This window comes from Chaetodon trifascialis, chromosome 21 (assembly GCF_039877785.1).
Source record: "Chaetodon trifascialis isolate fChaTrf1 chromosome 21, fChaTrf1.hap1, whole genome shotgun sequence".
Lineage (NCBI taxonomy): Eukaryota > Metazoa > Chordata > Actinopteri > Chaetodontiformes > Chaetodontidae > Chaetodon > Chaetodon trifascialis.
Genome location: NC_092076.1, coordinates 17,775,218 through 17,793,027, shown reverse-complemented (window position 1 = coordinate 17,793,027; position 17,810 = coordinate 17,775,218). Strand labels below are relative to the sequence as shown.

The following is a 17,810-nucleotide window of genomic DNA, read 5'->3' as shown; positions in this document are numbered from 1 at the left end:
TCACGATAAGCATTTTCATAAAATGATATTCCTAGATGTTTAGTATTACAGTGTCATATATTACGCAGGATTTTCCTCAGTCTATATTTGATTTACAGGCTACGTTTCCCGCAGCAAATACATTTATAAAGCTATTAGTTTGTAAGGAGAAAAGCCAGGGAAAGATTATAGTATGATATTCATATTCAATTACTGGGTCATGTTGCGTCACATGGTGCTTTTTTTTTAAGCAGGCTTTTCCCTTTATAAAAGGCTGTGTCTTATCTAGGCTCTCTGCATCTCTCAGCAGATTGTATCCAGGAGATCGTACGTTTAATAGAATAATTAGTCTATAAAAAAACAACATGATAACTGAGTTATTATCGATTATTTTATGGCGATTTGTCGTTTCCTTAAAATGAGTCGGACTTAATCGAAAATTTGATCGATCATCAATGCGTTTTACTCGACTACTAATGTCTGTCGGCTGAGGCGGCCCCGAAATATAACGTCATAAAACGCGACAAGAGGGAGAAGTGACTGCTACTGTTGAGATCGTTTTACCCTGAAGATCAGCTTTTTAAACTAAAAAAAAATGTCAACTGCTATGAACTTCGGGTCGAAGAGTTTTAAACCTCGGCCTCCTGATAAAGGCTCGTTCCCACTGGATCACTTCGGTAAGATACAACACAGGGTGCCGACTTTGGCCCGTGCACTCACGACATATGTCGTGTGTGTTTAGCAAAATAATTAAGTCTTTCTGCACTTTGTAGCATCGGTACATTCGTCATTGTTAGATTTTACTCTTATATCTTGCGTTTGTTAGCAAATGCTTATTTAGCCCTAGTGTGTGTCTCTCATGTATTAGCATGAACGTTCCATTTGAGTCACATTGGTAAGTTAACATCAGTTTCTCGAAACTGGTACAGGCTATGTCCTGGAAAAGCCCAGAAGATTGTTTAATAATAAGAAATAATGTCTGCATAGCTCCATGACAAGCTGTGACATATCTGAGCATACACCTACGTGGCTGGACCTTCATGCTGAAAGCGCCTTGTTGTTATTTCAGGAGAGTGTAAAGCATTCAAGGAGGTGTTTATGAAATGTCTGAGAGACAACAGCTTCGACAACTCCAAGTGCAGACTGCAGTCCAAAGACTACCTGGAATGCCGCATGGACCAGTAAGAAACCTCATTAAAAATACAGCCTACACTTCCCATAATTCTGGTGACTGCAGTCAAACTTTAAAACAAGAACTGTCATTTTATCATCTGAGCTGGTTATACTCCTTGTTGTCTTGTGTTTTCCAGTCAGCTGATGGTCAAGGAGCCTCTGGAGAAACTGGGATTCAGGGACCTGATGGATCCTCCTCCCAGCCAAGCAGGTGGAGACACTAAACCCTGAAAAATGCAAGGCTGGTGTTGCCGTGACCTTAATGAATCAATTTGTTGTTAATAGCTGACAACACAAGTCCTACATCAGCATATAAAAGGTAAAAATGGCTGTCGGTGAGCAGCTGAGCAGAGTGGCTTCAAAGACTTTGAGAATGTGGGTCTGCAAGAGGACATTGTGTTTTGCATTGTGGCCTTACTTTGAGGTTACAGAGTACAAACTAATGTAATCAATCCCTTTTGTACATAAGATAAAATGTATAATATATAGAGGTGCTGTTCTGGCATGTCAATAAATATTTTGTATTTAAACTAAACTGTCTGGAGATCAGCTCTAGATTGATTTATTATTCTCAGCAGCTGCAAGCTCAACAGTTGACACACACTTGTTTTTCTTCTTTTGAAGGTCAAAGAGTGCAGACACAGTAAAGCTGTAGCTTTTGAAAGTTCCAAGACAGTAAAAGGGTAGATCTTCAGTATGTAAGACTTCAAAGTATTATTTCATTTTAGAGAGTCCTGCAAAGACATAGTTAATGTCTTGATATGTACTAAAAATAAAGTAAATAGACAGTTTGATCTGATGGGGATTCACATTTCCCCCATTCATGCATGTATTTGATTTACCGCAAATGTACATCACTGAGGGAACTGTTATCACGTGACTATGGGACTAAAGTAAAATCTAACGTGAATATATAAACAGAAGCAAAAAAAATCATGGACAGGAACAGGAATTGCTTTTTTAAAATAATGACGATTAATTAAATTAATTAAATATCAGCGATGTCATGAAGGTACACCCACACTGGATTTTCCCCACTTATGTCAAATAAGGAATAGGGTGAGATGCATTTGCTCCACAAATTCCCCTGCCTTGTTCTTCATGGAGAGTTCAGTCTGAAATTATGTGGCTCTTTGATGCCCAGGGACTAAAACTGGGAAGACCAAAGTCACAGCTCAAATAACAAAAATACAAAAACACAGGTTGAGGATGTCTAAGACCACGCTACAAGTACGTTATTGTGATATAAACCACAAATGCAGTATATCATTCACCAATGGGACTAAGACAACAATGGTCAAAACTACTTTTATTTAGAAGACAATAAATATTGATACAAAGGCATTATTAGCATATTTAAATTAGTATTGATAATTTCATTTAAATTATTACAAAGAAAAGAAGAAAACAGTGTCAAGGTTATCTTCATTGTGGCTGTTGAAGACCCGTCAGAGCATTTTGCAACATATTCCTCTCTGTAAAACAAGAAGCTCAGTTAAAGTCTGATTTTGATATCAAAACCTGAATTTCCTAAATACCTACTGAGGGAAATCACAGAAATGAAACACAGAAACGAAGGAGAAAAGAATGCTGTGACTTACATCCTCTAACCTCTGGAGTCTGCGTTTGAGCCACCTGGCTCTTGGGTCCACACACCAGCTGTTATTCTCACTGGTAAGGCTGTGGGGTTGGAAAGACAGATGTGATCAAAGAGCCGTAAACAACAAACATGTACAGCAGCACAAGGCTCAGTTTGGGTCCACAAAGTCTCCAAAATGACATCCCAGTGATGTCACAGGTTTGCAGATGATATAGACACTGTTTTGTTAAAAGAATATGTGAGTGTAGGCCGGCATACTTACATGTATGCGTGTATGTTGCAGTGAGGAAACATGTTTTCCTTTTGTTCAAAGCAGGCGTTGACGGGTTCCCTAATGGTGGCGTTTGAGGCTGTCACACAGCAGGTGGGAATGATGTGTTTTGGACTCCTGGGAATTGGGTTGCATAACTGAGGACGCACTACAATGCACGGAACAAGATGGAATAATATTATTAAGGGTACGTCTTTTTAAGAGCAAGATGGAAAAAATAAAGTTTCATTTCTGCACTTGATGTTAAATCCAGATGGAGGGCAGGAAGTGAAAACTGCAATGGATGAGATGGAGGAAAGTTCTTGCTGGGCTAGTTTAGATTACATTGTGAGAGAGAGGTATGAACAGAAAATCAGAACATATGTTGGATGTGAGCCTTATGTTATGAAGAGGAGCGATTTTTCATCTGAACTGAAAGATTTGCTGCTACTGAGGCAGCAACTACCTGGCCCTTCAGACGTTCCGCTCTAGAAACCAAATTAAAGCAAACAAAAGTACAACTTCTGAATTCTACAAAGAACCACAGACAACCCCCCATCAACTCATACTTTCAGATATGCTGAGCCCCCCCCCCCCCCCCCCCCCCCCCTTTATTGACTTGCTATTTATTAAATGTTTCTTTTAACTATGCCTGCAAGGTAGGTAAACTTTTTATGGTGTGTGTGATCTGTATTATACTATCTGCTGCACAACAAATTGCCATAAAGTAAGTATTTACATTATGGTTGTTTGCTAGGTTAACCACTCGCAAAGGTCCAATGAAACATCACTAAAGATGTGGATCATCGCAAAACAAGACGGGGTACATTATTTACGCTCACCTGTCTTATGTGAAACTGTTAATGCCCATTTAACAAGTGTCAGTCATGTTGTTTATACAATTACTTAAAATTTTCACCATTATCTGACTGCAGACACTGAACCAGCTGTTTTTTCCTGGGTTCTTTGGTCAGTTTTTGCATTTTTCACCTTTATGAATGTTTGCTACTTGATAAAAGCTCCTTGTGGTTTCTTGGTTTGAGCAACTGCAAACAAGACAAAACATCAACATTTGTGTGTTATAGTGCTTCCTATGCAGAAAATAACTCCCTAACTCCCATTTGTAGTTTGCACCACAACAAAAGACCGACATGACATCATGCCAACAACCTATTGGAAAGAGCCAGGCTAGCGTTCATCCTGTTGCTAAGCTAACCAGATTGCTAGCTATAACCATATGCAGCTGTATTTCTTGAAAGATTCTCGGTCATCAGTTGTCTCACACACACACTCACCTTGCGCAAGGAGGACAAGCAGCATGGCTGAACACACAAGTGTCTGTCCATAGCGAATGGAGAAAGGCATCATGGGTCTCATTATGACAGTGTGTCGATGTGCAGTAGATGTCTGTTCCAAGTGAAAATAAATAATCGTAAAATAATTAAGAGAGCTACTCTGGAACCTCACTGGTCCGGCGCTCGTCATTGAACAGAGCAGCTCTGACTTGCAGGAAAGGTTCTTGGTATAAATGAGGTCAACATGAGGGGACACACCCCATCTTTGTTCCAGAGAAAGAGGAACATGGCTGTCAGTTTGAGTGGTTACTCAGTTGTTTTGCCAGTGTACTTGCTTGTTGTAGGGATAAAAAGAAAATCTGGAGGCAGACATACGTATTGTCTTCAGTAATGGTGTGATGTCACCGAAAGACAAAATATTTCACAGATTGAAAATAAGAAATAAGTGAGCTAAGAAATGCATAGTAATAGTATAGTAATCTCATAGTAACATGTAACCATCACGGTTTAAATTTAGCCACCTTTAATCACCATGAACAGCTCATGTTGAGGCTGACGTTCACTTTGAGAGCATCTGTGTGAACTTGTGGTTTGAATTCCTGTCTTTCAGGAAATGCTGTGCTATGACAAGAAAACCTCAACTTAAAATAGAAGTTATTGGTCTTGAACAGGTCAAATTCAGACACCAAAGTTCAAACCAGAACGCACTCGTTACGGTCTTGTTTGGTGAAATACATACAACCACTCAAATTTAACATTTCAAAGAAAAATATGGTGGCTTCTTTTTCTGCTTAAACTGCAGCGAGATGAGGTGTCAAACAATGTATTTTCCTTTTCTTTCCATGTATTCATGTTGGATGAACAGATAGATACCATTCTCATGTGTGTGGGACAAATGTGACGCTAAAGCAAGCAGCTGTTTGCTTAGCTTAGCTTAGCTTAGCATAAAGGCTAAGAAACAGAGGAAAACAGCCTACACCTCAATTAATCTCCCGTTATTGAGCTTTGGAGAGAAAGCATTTTCTCATCCAGTCTGTTCACACTGGTGTAGAAAAATGAAGTAAAAACAAGATTCATTTCGGAGTGTAGCATCGAGCGTGACGACATTGTTGTCATGGTGATGTTAACTGCTGCACAGCGTTGTGTGTTGTTGCTGCTGAGTTTACACGTTAATGTTAAACCAGAGAATGTGCTATCAGCTCGTAAATCGCAGACGCAGAGCGCATTTCCTTTTCCTTCTCATTTTGTGATCACGTCGTTCTGGACCATTGACCTTGAATAACTGACGGCACAGAGGCAGCATGTTTCAAAGTATCTCCATTAGATCAGTGCATGGTAAAGATTCCCACAAAGACGTCGCTAATATCTTTTAATGCAAATGAAATGAAACATTTAATCACGTTAGTTGACAGATTCAACGGAAATTGTTGCCAGACTTCTGCTGAGAAGGTCCTGATGTGTCATCTTCAGATTGGTTGTTGAAGGCCTTTCACAGGATTTTGCAAAATATTCCTCTCTGTCGAAAGAGAATCAGTGAATTGAGACAATTTTCATATTACAGAAATTTAAATGTCCTTCATTTAAGCTGCACTGGATTTGTCAAATACTAGAATGAAATCCATAACGGGACACAATGCAGTAGAAGTGGTTGGGTCTGTTGCTATCTTACTATCAGATATGCGAACAAGATTCCCTTCATGCGTTTCTGTCAGCTGTAAATTCCTGTAAGAACAAGTTCTCTAGACTGACCTCCTGTAACTTGCGGAGTCTTTCTGGCAGCCAGCTGGCATTTGGATCCACACACAGTTCTTTACTCGCAGTGACAAAGCTATAGGGTTGAAGAGACAGATAACAGACTGAAAAAAGAAAAATAATATATAACGATGTGCAATGAGCCAGCTTTAAGAGCATTAGGAGACATTTTGGGAAAATCGCTTTGACGCTCAAATTAACACGCTGTCAATCTTTTTTAAACATACTGGGGTTGTTTTCTGGCACAGCGTGAACACAGACAGAAAATGCAGCTTGTGTGTGAACACTTTTCTTACATGTACGCATGTATTTTACAGTTAGGAATTCTGTCTTCCATCTGTTCAAAGCAGGCGTAGACGGTTTCCCTGACGTGGGCCTGTGAGACCTCCATACAGCAGGGGGGAGCCACTGGTGGCACGTTCGGGGGTTTGGGTGTAGCACACTGAAGTTGCCCTACAATGCAAAACACACAGTTATAGAACTGCAGTGAGCAGCTGTTCTGGGTTCAGCCTGTTGGCACAGCATTCATACACTGAACAAAAACATAAACATAACACTTTTGTTTTTGCTCCCATTTTTCTTGAGCTGAACTCAAAGATCTAAAACATTTTCTACATACACAAAAGATCCATTTCTCTCAAATATTGTTCACAAATCTGTCGATGAGCACTTCTCCTTTGCGGAGATAATCCCTCCCACCTCACAGGTGTGGCTTATCAAGATGCTGATTAGACAGCATGATTGTTACACAGGTGTGTCTTAGACTGGCCACAATAAAAGGCCACTCTGAAATGTGCAGTTTTGCTTTACTGGGGGGGTCTGGGGGCTCAAAAAACTAGTCAGTATCTGGTGTGACCACCATTTGCCTCATGCAGTGCAACACATCTTCGCATAGAGCTGATCAGGTTGTTGATTGTGGCCTGTGGAATGTTGGTCCACTCCTCTTCAATGGCTGTGTGGAGTTGCTGGATATGGGCAGGAAGTGGAACACACCGTCGTATACGCTGATCCAGAGCATCCCAAACACGCTCAATGGGTGACTGTGTACAGATCCCTACAACATGGGGCCGTGCATTATCATGCTGCAACATGAGGTGATGGTCGTGGATGAATGACACAACAATGGGCCTCAGGATCTCGTCACGGTATTTCCATGAATTCAAAATGCCATCAATAAAATGTACCTGTGTTTGTTATCCATAACATACGCCTGCCCATACCATAACCCCACCGCCACCATGAGCCTCTTGATCCACATTGTTGACATCAGCAAACCGCTCACCCACACAACGCCAAACGCGCTGTCTGCCATCTGCCCTGAACAGTGAAAACTGGGATTCTTCCGTGAAGAAGAACACCTCTCCAACGTGCCAGACGCCATTGAATGTGAGCACTTGCCCACTCAAGTCGGTTACGACGACGAACTGCAGTCAGGTCAAGACCCTGATGAAGACGACGAGCATGCAGATGAGCTTCCCTGAGATGGTTTCTGACAGTTTGTGCGGAAATTCTTTGGTTATGTAAACAGATTGTTGCAGCAGCTGTCCGCGTGGCTGGTCTCAGGCCATCTTGGAGGTGAACATGCTGGATGTGGAGGTCCTGGACTGGTGTGGTTACACGTGGTCTGCGGTTGTGAGGCCGGTTGGATGTACTGCCAAATTGTCTGAAACGCCTTTGGAGACGGCTTATGGTAGAGAAATGAACATTCAATTCACGGCCAACAGCTCTGGTGGACATTCCTGCAGTCAGCATGCCAATTGCACGCTCCCTCAAAACTGTGATAAAACTGCACATTTCAGTGGCCTTTTATTGCGGCCAGCCTAAAGCACACCTGTGCAACAATCATGCTGTCTAATCAGCATCTTGATCTGCCACACCTGTGAGGTGGGAGGGATTATCTCAGCAAAGAAGAAGTGCTCACTGACGCAGATTTCGACTGGCTTGTGAACAGTATTCGAGAGAAATGGATCTTTTGTTCAGCTCATGAAAAATGGGAGCAAAAACAAAAGTATTCTGTTTTGTTCAGTGTAGAATGAAAAGACTAGTATTAAAAGCCTCACTCACCTTGAGCAGGAAGGAAGAGCAGCATGGTAACACACATGAAAGACAGTCCACAGCTCATGGAGAAATGCATCCTGGGCCGACTGACAGAGTCACAGAGGAGGCTCCGACTTCCCAGAGGACAAATCTCTGGTATAAATGCAGCCAATACGAGGGGCCACACACCCCTCATGGCTCATTCTAGATAAAGAGAAACACCCTATGTGACACCTTGTGACCGGGTTGCTCAACGCTCCTCCCTGAAAGTAAAGTTTAATGTCTTCATTAATATCTAATGTATCTGAATTAACTGACAGACAAAAATGTGCTTTTAACAGTTCAAACCATGAACTTTATTGTCAAGCCGTCACACACACATACACCAAGCATGTTACATCAGTCCACCGCTGATGAGATCAAGTTAACAGGACTGTCACTCCAAGAACTAAAACCACAAATGTCTGATCAGAAGATGTGACTCATAAAACAGCTGGAAAAAGGAACAGACATTCCTGATGCACCAGCACCGCACGCAATAACCCCCTGACCTCTCCCGACAATGTAAAATCACTACGTCATTTTCAGACTTCTATTGAAGCAGACTCATGCTGCTCACGGCTGTTTGACTTATTGTGACTCACTTGTATAGCTGCCTTTGTAACTGTGACGCTGGAGCATCAGTCACCAATGAAGAGCAGTGTTAGAGAAGAGATGGCTTCAAAACACATGGATTCAAACCTAAAATATGACGAGTAGCACCGTTTAAAACCTGTAACTCAGTAATAATGACTGATTGCACTGGACCGTACTGAAACTGACGGACATATTGTACAGTAGGATTATTTTAAGATCGTCTCGCTGCGTCGGTGAGGAGAACACGGACACTAGGGTCAATCATACGATCCCACAGGATGATTTGCTCCATGCTAACATGACGGCAACATCTGGTGGAAGGTGACTAACACATTCAAGTCTTAACCATAAGGAGACTGAAACGCTCATCAAATTCAACTGTGAAACAAACAGAAATGCCATGAATCCATCATGATCTCCTTCATTTGAGCTTATTGGGCCCTTTTCTTCAATAACTGTAATAATGGCTGGATAATTATCACCACAAACCGTTTAACTCCACACCCACGACGAATTGCCTGGCAGTAGTGAGTGGAAATGTGCATCAGCCTGCATTTTCTTTGCTGACCGGACTTTTGTTTCAACTTTTGCACTAAATTTGGACTGAAACTTGGTTCCTGTCTGTCAGCGAGTTTTACTATGTGCTGAGAGTGGACCATTGGCAGTGCCAAAGCCGGCCTAATAAACTTATTGAAGTGGTGGAAGGGATTAATCAAAGACATTTCACTTTAAAAGTGTATTTCCAGCCTCCCACAGTGCATCCTGAGTCACACACAAGTCATACAATTTTCCAAAACTCAACAGTATTTCTAGGATTAAAAAAAAAAAAAGTTTTACTGACCGCGACAAAACTGCCATTGTTACATAATCATTACTTATCATTTAGCTTGAGACCTGCTGTCCAGTCATTTTCCCAGTTTGTGTCTAATCATTTAATATTGTGTTTGCCACTATGTTAGCATAAAACACTGGCTCAAATTCTTCAGTCAGGGATACAGCAAAAGTTATGGTGTCCGTGTTCTCATCACTCAGGTGCTGATGGTTAAACCACAGAAATGTGGATTTCTTTCATGTCCGCTTGGTCACACCGATGATCAAAAGAACACAGCAGAGGGGAGGAGGAGGGGTTTCCTTATCACTAACGGGAGGAGTTGGAACTAGAGCGTGACCGGTGCCGGCGGCGGCCAGGCGATCGAGACCTGCGACGCACTGGAGAGCGTCGCCGCGGAGACCGAGACCTAGGAGGAAGAGAAAGGTGGAGTCAGGAAAAAGGCGGACAAAGAGTGACGGAGAAGTAACAGGAGTAAAAGCTGAATGTCATAGAGACCAAGGGCATGAATACAGACTGTATTACAGTATGGAGTAGCAGCACTTGTGGGATAATCTGCATTATTTGCTTCCCAATAAAGCACTGCTGCACTGTTTCCAGCACCGGTTCTCATCACATCCTGCTCACCTTCTCCTCATTCGAGGTGGAGTGCGTCGCCACATCGGTAGAGGTGGAGGCATCCTGCGGGGAGGGGACAGCCTGCGGGGGGGCAGGCGCACTGTGGGAGTCAGCACAGCTGTGACTGTGATCTCCTGGCCGTCAATCTGACCTGAAAGGGAAAAAACAAAACAGGAAATGAAGAATACTGAAGGCTTGGCATCTCAACATGATTCAAAATGAGACATTAAAAGAAGTGCCACAAAGAAACACGCTCATCACTGAGCAGTCTGTCAGCCTCTGCCTGCACTGCGTCATCCATCCACACAGAGGATGGCTGTTCTGCAGGCTGCTCTCACCTCCGTCCATGTGCTTCAGGGCCTTCTCCGCCTCCTCGGGTGTCTCAAACTCCACGTAAGCATAGCCTTTGGACAGGTGAGGGTGGACGCGGTTCATGGGCATGTCGATCATCTTGATCTTGCCGTAAGTGGAGAAGATCTCCTGGATGTGATCCTACCAATGCACAATGACAACGCTTTGAAATCTGCCCGTACATCTAGACACATGATGCACTGAGAATAATTTTATTACAACCAGATGAAGAATAACATTATTACATCATTCAAGTAACACAGCTGAATTATTAATCAGTGTTTTAAATCACTTGTGTGTATAAGCACTCCTTTCCTTTGCTGTTGAAATGATGCTCCTGTATAAACAAAGTAATGGTGCCTGCAAACGTCAATTAATTCCCTCTGCTTTCCTTCTCTTTTACTGTCTTGCTAATTGCTTCCCATTGGCTCATGCCCATACGCTCAGCTTCTGCACACTTACAGTTAGATTAGAGCCTCCTGCAAGCAGTGAAAGCTTCTTGTTCAAACTACCTTCTCACTTACTTACTTACCTGCTTTTCGGGTGCTGTTTTATTGTGAGTCTTTATTACCCAGGAATAATATGCTGAGCAAGGTTTTGGGAAGAACATTTGAGAGCATGAGAAACAGACAGTTCGTAGCTTACTCTGATGCAGCAACATCTGCACTTCAAACTGAAGAGGTCAATAGTGTGGTCAAACATTCACCTTGATAACGTTTCTGGTCAGCCGGCCCAAGTAGACCTTGGTGGGTTTGGGTGTGGGGCTCCTCCGGCGCCGGTCTCGGTCATCCTTCTTCACTGATTTTGACCTAAAGTCAGATTTGAATCTCAGTTAACATTTTACTCATTAATGACCGCAGTGTGAGCGATTGAGACATTCCTCAGTTATATATAAAAAAAAATAAGACCCATACTTCGAGCGTGAGCGTCGTCTGTTGTTGTGGCGTTGGCGGGTGGGGCTCGGCGAGGAGGATGACGAGGAGGAGGAAGAGGAGCGAGAGCTGGATGAGTGGCTGGAGGCGGAGGAGCTGGAGCCGCTGGAGGAGCCCGAGCTGGAGCCCGAGCTGCTGCTGGAGCTGGAGCTGGACCTGAGTGAGAGCAGATTTGAAGGAGAAATGGCTGATCCGGGTTGTGGCGTGAACTTAAAACTAGTTATCTTCCGCTGCCCAACGGGATTGACAGAACATAAGTCAGAGCCTATCACACAATTCAGAGCACCTTTCCCCTTACATTTCCTTTTCATCCAAAGAAAAATAAATCAATATGAAATACGCAACAGCATGCGAGCAAACTGGAACCTGCACAGTGTTGTTTCATAAGAGTATCCTCTGACCTGCTGCTCCCACTGGAAGCACTGCGCCGTGTGCGGTTCTTCTCTCGGCCCCGGCCTTTATCAGCTCCTTCTTTCGTGGATCCTGACTTCTCCTTGCCTCTCTGTTTACTTTTGTCATCCTCCTTCCTCTTTGTTGGGGAAGGTGCCCTGTAGGGAGGAGAAGAAAGGAAACAAAAGTTAGGATTCAAGGCACTGGACAAAAATAGCTGTATAGGTGATCTACTGCATCGATTGTCTGCAAAGAAATAGCATCAAAGCCTCTGGACAGCTGATTAGTAGGTACATTTCCAGGTTGGTAGCTAAGATTTCAATGCATAAGTATGCTTATGCAAAAATTTCTACACTTCTGAAACACTCAGTAATGAATGTCAGGTGTCTACACCACGGGTTCAACCCACAGTATGGGATTAACTTAAAACAACTATCATGTAATAAGACTGGCATTGAAAGCATTATATGATTTCGATCTCCACTGAAACTGGAAATAACAAATCCAGAACAGTTTTAAAATAATTTTGGCTCTTCGGGTTTACAGCCAAATTGCTTTGGCTACAAAACACATGAACATCTATGTAACTTGCCCTCTAATTTTAACAGTGTAATCATATTAAAATATAAGATTGTATTGCTCAGAATCTCACACGCGCTATGGTCCAAAAAACGTTAATCACGTTAAATCCAAACGGGAAGGATGAAACGAAAATTACATTGACGACACACTAGTGTTACAATTTTGACTATACAGTTGTATTTTTTTTATGCTGAAAACACTGGAATCAATCCAGCTGAATAAGTAAGCGACATTTTAATGGTATCTGACATTCCAAACACTTGCCCATGTTAGCATAAGCTAATGAGCTAATATTTGTTTCCTATGTCGTTGTTTATTCAAATATGGGTAATTGAAACTCAAATATTGTATTTATCACGACTCCGGCGTTACAGTGTCAAAACAGATTATACATAAATATTTATCATACAAGAAATGCTTATTGAAACGGTTGCATTTACTTACATCTTTCTACCTACTCCCGACAGTAATCGTCGCGGAAAGATGATGTAACGTTTTAGCTTGACACAGACCAATCAGAAGACTCAGCGCACATTGAGAAAGGGACTCTGATTTCCCCTTAATCTGGACTGCCAGGGTTCCTTTTCATTTTTGGATACACAGACATTATCTCTGCTCAGAAGTTTAGTACTACTATTTATAATGATGGTCATAGTTGAACACAAAAACACTGCTACGGTGCTACTTTTCGAACCTTTCCATTGGCTTTCCATGTGATGCAGTTTGCTAGGTTGTTGTGGCGGGTACAATGCGCAAAACACTTGTGATTTGCCGGCGGTTTCACCTGAAAGGCTAAACTGAGGAATGCGAACCACGAGTCAACCGGCTTTTACAGTCGAATGTCACTTTCCTTCCAACCGCACGGTAACAACGTTAGCGTGGTTATAGACGACACTTTCCACATTAAACATTGAACGAGAAAGTTATCTATTAAGCTAAAATTTTGAAGTGCTTACACTACTGTTTGTAAGGCATTTCGCGCTGTTGGCCACGGAAGTAAGGGCATACACGTTTGCTTTTCCGGTAGGACGCCCAGAGCTGAGATGAACTCCACAGGCGACACAGAGCCCAATCAAACCAGCAAACCCTCAAGCAGGATCCTCGCTTTGACAGTGTGCTGTGCTGCCATTGGAGGCACCTTCCAGTATGGCTACAACATCTCAATTATCAACGCTCCTACCAGCTACATCCAGGTCTTCATCAATGACACCTACATGGAGCGCTGGGGCATCGGTCTGGAGACCCCTCAGGTGACCCTGGTTTGGACTGTTATCGTGTCCGCCTTCCCTTTGGGTGGTCTGCTTGGAGCGCTGTTAGCAGGGCCCTTGGCAGTCCGCTTTGGGAGGAAGAACTCACTCCTGATGAATAATTCCTTCCTCTTTGTCGGCGCTGTGCTTGTGTTAACCTGCAGGGTGGCCAGATCATTTGAGATGCTTATCTTGGCTCGGGCTCTGGTGGGGGTAAACTCTGGTGTCAGTATGAACGTCCAGCCGATGTACTTTGGGGAAAGCGCACCCAAACACCTCCGGGGTGCTGTGGCCTTCTCCTCTGCTGTTTTCACTGCATTTGGGATCTTCATGGGCCAGGTGGTGGGACTCACTGCCCTGCTGGGCGCAGAGCCTCTTTGGCCCTACTTACTCGCTAGTAATGCTTTGCCAGGGTTGATCCAGCTGATTACCCTACCCTTTTTCCCTGAAAGCCCCAGGTACCTCCTCATTGACCGTGGAGACAGGGACGCATGTATCCGGGCACTTGGGAGGCTTCGTGGTGGGGAGGCTCCTGTCTCGGAGATGGAGGAGATGCTCCAGGAGCAGCAGCAGCAGGAATCCACAGCCTTAAATTCTGGATTGACGGGTTCCGCTGCAACGCTCTGGTCCCTGTTTAAGAATCGTGACCTGCGAGCCCAGCTCAGAACGGTCATGGCTGCCAGTTCTGCAATGATGCTCTGTGGCAACGACTCCATCTATTTCTATGCTTCCTACATCTTTCTGGAAGCAGGGATCTCTCCGGAGAAAGCCCAGTACGTCACCATTGGCACGGGGGCATCTGAGCTAACCGCTTCCATCCTGAGTAATCTGCTGATTGAACGCGTGGGCCGCAGATCCCTTCTTGTAGGAGGGTATAGTCTTATGTCTTGCTGGACTGTAGTCTTCACTATAGCTCTTACCCTCCAGAGCCGTGGAGTGAGTGGGATGGCCTACCTCAGCATGGCATGTGTGTTCGCCTACATCCTTAGCTTTGGCTTGGGACCAGCGGGGGTGACTGGGATCTTACCCGCTGAGATCTTTGACCAGGCAGCTCGGCCGGCGGCGTACATGGTCGCCGGCTCGTGTATGTGGATGAACCTTTTCTTGGTGGGGATGCTGTTCCCCTTCATCGTCAACAGCCTGGGAAACTTCTGCTTCCTGCCATTCTTGGCCGTGTGCTTTGTGTCAGCTTTGTTTTTGGGGCTCACCTTACCAGAGACCAAGGGCAAGACGCTGGCTGAGATTACTGCAGAGTTTGATAAAAAGAATGGGGTGAAGGAGAGGCCGGCCATGCAGCTGGATGGGCCCATCAGTGAGAACTACCAGCTGGGTAAAGCCTGCTCCTTCACGACCCTGACGCAGGATCACGAACCTCACCCTAACCATAAGATTGGGGACTAAAATTCAGCATCCTCCAGTTAAAGTGGCATAAAACAGACAGTGCCTATGTGACCTCCCTATGCACTTTCAATGGTAGATTATATGAAGTCCTAAATGTCGTATTTATGACAGATTATCTCTGTATCGTGGCTGTTTAATTCTGGTTTCATGAGCTAAGTTGTTCCTGGGCTGGAAAGTATTAGAATGTCTTCCTCAAGCAGAACTTAATTTATGACTGAAGCAGGAGAGCTTGTGTTTAAAAGAACACACAATGCTTGTTTATTATCTACGGTAAGGTAACATAGGAAAGGCACCATGGCAGCTAACTGATGTGCTCTGAAGCGAGGACGTGATAATCTTTTCTGTATGAGGCAACTGTCCTGTAGCATAAAAGCATAACTGAAACCTAAATATAAAAACTGCCTTTCCATGACTAACAAATGTCCATTGACTGACTGAATTCACTTTTTATATCTTCACCTCAATCAGCTGGTTTTACTCATCGTTATTCGATTTCTTCTCACAAACACAAATTTATGCCAAAGATTTGATCAACATTTTGAATTACTTTTATTAATCTAAAATAAGACTTTATTGTACTGGTGTGCTTTATTGATCACCTCAGGGAACGATAAACTGTCTGATCGAGTGGTTAACTCACTTAATAAGCTGATAAAGACCCAGAGGTCTTGACTGTGATAGAGGGATTGCAGTGCAGTGGTTAATCATTTGAACTGCATGGATTCAAAGATTTTCCACTCTAATTCAGCATCTCTGCATCGGTTAGGTAACGGTGTTTGTTTATTGTGCAATCTGATGGTATTCTCTGTTTCACTGACATGTCTGTTCAGTCCAGTGATTCATGCTTGTGTATGTTCCTGTTCAGTCATCCATGTGGGAATACTGCCCCTGTAGACTCTGTTTAAGGACTTGACTGTATGTGTTATAGCTGGACTCCCACACAAGATATCATTCCTCATATCCTCCTGGTGCTGCTAACAGCATGATCCCCTCTCAAATGTCTTCTGTGTGTACGCATGATTGTATTCTGTATTTATGGCTGCAGCTCTGCAAACTAGCCAGTAGATGTCACCGTTGTCTTTGGTCTCAGCTTGCTCTCCTCCCTGTGCTCAAACAAATCTGTATAATCTGCAAGGGGCTCACAGCCAGGCGAAGATGCCACTTTTAAAATTCAGCAGCTGTCAGCACACAATCAGCAAGCCTTCTGTTGACCGTCTGTCACATCTGTATGTTCCCTTTGCAGAATGCAGCAGATATCTAGAAGAATTGTTTTAAATTCAGAATCCAGATTGCCCTGTCTTTCCCTGAAACCCCTCTGTCCTTGCTGCCTGACAGGGAAAAGCCCCCTGTTGTAGCAGGTTGAAGATTATTTGCACTCACTGAATGAAATATTGATATTGTGTGACACTGTCCTTTCAAAGCATGTTACAATCTTCAATGACGGTAACGATCCTGTAAATATCACCCTGCATGACGCTCAGGTTTTATTTTGTACCTAATGAATATGTATTTTGCACTTGGCAATTATTTATTCAATGATATTTATTCAAAGAGAAATCCCACTGTATGCTGCAGCAATAAAAAGCAAAAGTGCTGACCTACGCCATCGTCTCCCTCATGACTGAGTTTGTTTCACTGATTCTGCCTGTCGGATCTAAATGCTTTCTTAATTACTTTTAATCACATTACTCCCTTTGCTCCTCAGCATTTTAATCCAGCTGCTCCGACCCACTTCTGTTAAAACTGTTAGCATAATGCTGTTTATTTATGGAAACAAGCGCTGTTTGAGAACATCTCACTTTGAAGTAGAGGCTAAGGTTCAAGCATGCTGTTTCACTGGACTCTATTACATAATTTCAGCATAATGTTCTGGTTTGAACTGTAACTAGAAGGCTAATGATTTTAGGGATTTTAAACCTACGGTTATAATGAAAGCTCTCTGAAGAAAATTTCACAATGACTCGTCGTACTACCTGAGGGCAGAGACAGCATCTTCATTTCTCTGATTGTCAGAAAACTCCAGACCACTTTCATGGTTACCCATTAGACATGAAGCCAGGACACTGTTAGCTTAGCCTAGCACAAAGGCACAAAACAAGCTTCTCTTAAAGGTAAAATCTGCCTTCCAAAGCATTTAAAGTAACGCAGACTTAAAATAAAAGCCTGCAAACTTGACAGTAGTTTGAAAAAGGCACAAAACAAGCCTGACCTCCATCCAACTGCTCATATCTTATTCCTGTTAGCTCCCGCACCAATAATCTGTACCTTTGTGTTCCATTTCTTAGCCTACTACACCATCTGTTCATTTTCTATAATCCTAATTAAGATTACCGGCTCATTTTGATACAGCTAATTAAGTTCCAGCTAATCAATTTATTTGTGGCCATATATGACTAAGCCACAGGCCCACCCTGACTTTTACACAAGTTTCAATGCTCGAATCTACGAGCAGTCCCAGATTTTAACCTTAACTCCTGTTCTTCCAGGTCTTATATAGGACACTGTGGATTAGTGTAAAGACATTGGTCATTTGCTTCAATATTGCTGCACTGGTAGGCCTGAGCCACAACATTTGATCTGTGTCTGTGTTATTTTGCTACATGTCAAAGGCCGAGATCTGAAAGCCGGAGGCAAGGGAGTGCATCGAGGTGGAGACAGTTCAGTCCACCGAGAGACTGACGCAGCTGGAGACTGTCATCGACTGTGATGCCAAACTGCACACTTTCATGGAGAGGAAG

General features: G+C 43.2%; 3 protein-coding genes across 4 annotated transcripts; 2 read left to right on the top strand and 1 right to left on the bottom strand.

Annotated features, from left to right (window-relative positions):
- Nucleotides 1-484: 484 nt before the first annotated feature.
- Nucleotides 485-1,687, top strand: cox19 (cytochrome c oxidase assembly factor COX19). The gene is made up of 3 exons (XM_070990581.1): nucleotides 485-656; nucleotides 1,049-1,160; nucleotides 1,290-1,687. Exons 1-3 carry the CDS (start codon nucleotides 575-577, stop codon nucleotides 1,381-1,383), a joined length of 288 nt encoding a protein of 95 aa, XP_070846682.1. The 5' UTR covers nucleotides 485-574; the 3' UTR covers nucleotides 1,384-1,687.
- A 6,740-nt stretch (nucleotides 1,688-8,427) lies between these two features.
- On the bottom strand, nucleotides 8,428-13,703 carry LOC139349723 (RNA-binding protein with serine-rich domain 1-B-like). Of its 2 annotated transcripts, none has more exons than XM_070990692.1 (7): nucleotides 13,639-13,703; nucleotides 11,854-12,000; nucleotides 11,435-11,608; nucleotides 11,227-11,329; nucleotides 10,508-10,661; nucleotides 10,179-10,320; nucleotides 8,428-9,960 (listed from the first exon to the last, which is right to left on the bottom strand). In XM_070990692.1, the coding sequence occupies exons 1-7, from the start codon at nucleotides 13,653-13,655 to the stop codon at nucleotides 9,861-9,863; spliced, it is 837 nt and encodes a 278-aa protein (XP_070846793.1). In that variant the 5' UTR covers nucleotides 13,656-13,703; the 3' UTR covers nucleotides 8,428-9,860. The 2 variants fall into 2 exon arrangements, with proteins under 2 accessions (XP_070846793.1, XP_070846794.1); XM_070990693.1 differs by lacking the exon at nucleotides 13,639-13,703 and adding an exon at nucleotides 12,869-12,908.
- Nucleotides 13,352-16,674, top strand: LOC139349721 (solute carrier family 2, facilitated glucose transporter member 11). Its single transcript, XM_070990691.1, has one exon. It carries the CDS (start codon nucleotides 13,468-13,470, stop codon nucleotides 15,070-15,072), a length of 1,605 nt encoding a protein of 534 aa, XP_070846792.1. The 5' UTR covers nucleotides 13,352-13,467; the 3' UTR covers nucleotides 15,073-16,674.
- Nucleotides 16,675-17,810: the final 1,136 nt, after the last annotated feature.